Source organism: Carlito syrichta, unplaced genomic scaffold, assembly GCF_000164805.1.
Source record: "Carlito syrichta isolate Samal-C Ts95f unplaced genomic scaffold, Tarsius_syrichta-2.0.1 Scaffold308976, whole genome shotgun sequence".
Taxonomy (NCBI): Eukaryota; Metazoa; Chordata; class Mammalia; order Primates; family Tarsiidae; genus Carlito; species Carlito syrichta.
In genome coordinates, this window is record NW_007253072.1 from 97,983 (window position 1) to 100,971 (window position 2,989).

The 2,989-nt window shown below is 53.6% G+C and overlaps 1 protein-coding gene across 1 annotated transcript in view; it reads left to right on the forward strand.

The window, feature by feature from the left end:
- SCARA3 (scavenger receptor class A member 3) overlaps positions 1 to 2,989 on the forward strand; it is a 46,159-nt gene that overhangs the window by 21,095 nt on the left and 22,075 nt on the right. Inside the window, exon 3 of the mRNA XM_021716820.1 lies at positions 893 to 1,035. Coding sequence (XP_021572495.1) covers positions 893 to 1,035 — 143 coding nt within the window. The remainder of the gene's footprint in view (positions 1 to 892; positions 1,036 to 2,989) is intronic.

Consider the following 2,989-nt stretch of genomic DNA (forward strand, 5'->3'; position numbering starts at 1 on the left):
ACACGCCCAGCTAGTTTTTGATTTATTGTAGAGATGATGTCTCGCCAAGTTGCCCAGGCGGGTCTCGAACCGCGGGCTCAGGCAATCCACTCACCTCAGCCTCCCAAAGGCGCGGGATTACAGGCTGAGCCACCGAGCCCGGCTTATCTCTCAATTCTTAAACGCCCCCGGGAATTGGGCTCATTCTGCCATCTTTTAGGGGCCCTCCTCATCGTTCATGAAAGCCCAGGTCTTACAAGGAAGAGGAGGTGTGAGGCGTCAGCGGAAGCACAGCAATCTTCTAAATGAGGAAGCACATCATTTAGGGCTTCTTTAGGGACCACGTGATCCCAGGGAGCAAGCACCGAATTGGCCTTCTGACCCCAGACCCGTTCCTCCCAAGGTCCCTTCAACACCCTGGAGGGTCCTGGGTGAGGCAGAGGTCCGTGTCCATCCTGTGTCCTCCCACCTCCATCTTCCTTCTCTCCACGGCCCCCTAGCTGGGCTGGACGCAGTCTTGGTGGGGACTGTGCTGGGGCCACATTCAGCCTGGTCCCTGGGGGAGAGGAATTCCACTTGGGTTACCAAGTGCTGGATTGGAAGGGCCACTGAGCCAGATCAAGCAGCCGGCTTTCAGTTCTCCTGACTCCACCCTGGGGTTTGCAGATAGCGAGGTGGATAGCCAGGTGGAGAGTTTGCAGACAGCTGTGTGTTTCCCAGCTTGAGGGAGATGGGGAATCTCCTTCCCCACAGAGTGGGACATCCCGGCTCCAAAGCCACCTGATTCTTATGCCCGTCTTCTTTTTCAAAGGGCACATCAGGTCACCTGGAGCGCAGGTGGGCTGGCGTGGTCCCAGGGGCGGGGGTGAGCACGGGCTGCAGGGACCGGTAGAAGACCAGGGTGGCCGGCCAGGGATGGTTGGGGCCCGGGGTCTGACGGCACTGGGTCCATCGCAGTGAGGTCGGCTGGCGGCGACGGAGATGCCTTGTGTGTCACAGAAGAGGAGCTGGCGGGTGAGGACGAGGACATGCCAAGCTTCCCATGCACCCCGGAGGGTAAGGGCACCTCTGCTCTGGGCTGAAAGCTGCCTGTCCCCATCCGCAGGCTGGAGAGGGACTTGTCTCTCTATATGGCTTCAAAACCCTGGCTATCCTTTCCTCTGCTGCTTCCTGGAGGGGGAAAGGGCAGAGTTCATGACCCTGGGATAGCCGATACTGATAAAGTCAAAGTTGTTTTTGATTGGGCCCGTGGCTCACACCTGTAATCCCAGCACTTTGGGAGGCCAAGGCGTGAGGATTACTTGCCAGGAGTTTGAGACCGACCTGGGAAACATAGTGAGACACTATCTCTCCAAAAAATTAGCCGAGCATGGTAGCACATGCCTGCAGTCCTAGCTACTTGGGAAGCTGAGACAGAAGAGTTGTCTGAGCCCAGGAGGTCGAGGCTGTAGTGACTCATGACTGCACCACTGCACTCCAGCCTGGGCACCAGAGTGCGATTCTGACTCAAAAACAAACAAAAAACACAAAGTTTTTAGAAACAATTTTAATTATGCTTTAAAATGACAAGATAGGCCGGGCATGGTGGCTCAGCCTATAATCCCAGCACTTTGGGAGGCCAAGGCGAGAGGATCGCCTGAGCCCAGGGGTTCAAGACCTGCCTGGGCAACTTGGCGAGGCTTCGTCTCTACAATAAATCACAAAAACTAGCCACGCGTGTTGGCGTGCATCTGTAGTTCCAACTACTTGGAAGGCTGAGGCAGAAAGATCGCCTGAGCCCAGCAGGTTGAGGCTGCGCTGGCCGTGAGCATGCCACTGCACTCCAGCCTGGGTGGCAAGAGTGAGACTCCCAACTCAAATAAAATAAAATTAAAATAAGGTGAAATGAAATGAAATGACGTAATGACAGGATCTCATTCTGTCACCCAGGCTAGAACTCACTGAAGCTTCAAACCCCTGGGCTCAAGTGATCTTCCTGCCTCAGCCTCCCAAGTATCCGGGACTTCAGGCCAACTAGCACAACTGGCTATTTTCTAAAACTTTTTTGTAGAGATGGAGTCTCGCTCTGTTGCTCGGGCTGGCCTCAAACTCCTGGCCTCAGGAGACCCTCCCACCTCAGCTTCGCAAAGCGCTGGGATTACAGGTAGGAGTCACTGCACCTGGCCTGAAGTCAAAGCTTAACACAAGTGTGTCCAGGGTTCCTCCTGAGACCTGTCAGAGACTTCTGCCATCTCCCCCAGCCAGATACTCTGGGGTCTGTCTTCTAGCTGATCCTGAACTGCTATTTAGCTAAGGATTTTCTCAGTGGCTGTTGCTATAGATTAGAGCGGTTGTTCTCAACACTGGCTGTCTATTGCCCAACTCTCAGAAATTCTGATTTATTTTGGTCTGGAGTGTGAACTGGGCATCACGAATTTTTTTTTTTTTTTTTGTGAGTCAGAGTCTCACTCTGTCACCCAGGCTAGAGTGCCGTGGCAGGCTCACGGCCACCCCAGCATCGACCTGCTGGGCTCAGGCGATCCTTCCGCCGCAGCCTTCTGAGTAGCCGGAACGACGGGCGCACTACCATGCCCGGCTAATTTTTTGATTTATTGTAGAGATGAGATCTCACCAAGTTGCCTGTTCTCAAACCCCTGGGCTCACGCAATCCCCTCACCTTGGCCTCCCAAAATGCTGGGATTACAGGCTTAAGCCACCATGCCCAGCCTAGCATCAGAATTTTTAAATGCCCCGGTACCCATAATGTGCAAGTTATATTGAGTTCGCCTTAGGAATTTCACAGTTCATTCCTGCTGGGTGTTGGCCACCTGCCAGCGTGTCCAGGAATACCTGGCTCCCTCCTTCCTCCTGCCGTAGCCCAGCTGGTGGACTGTTACCATTTGTTTGGTTTCCAGGAGAACTAATGGTTACTGCAAACTTTTAAGACAGGTGACCAACCTTCTGCCTTGCCCAGGACTCAGGGTTTTTCCAGAGTGTGGGATTTTCCTTTAAAAAAAAAAAAAAAAAAAGG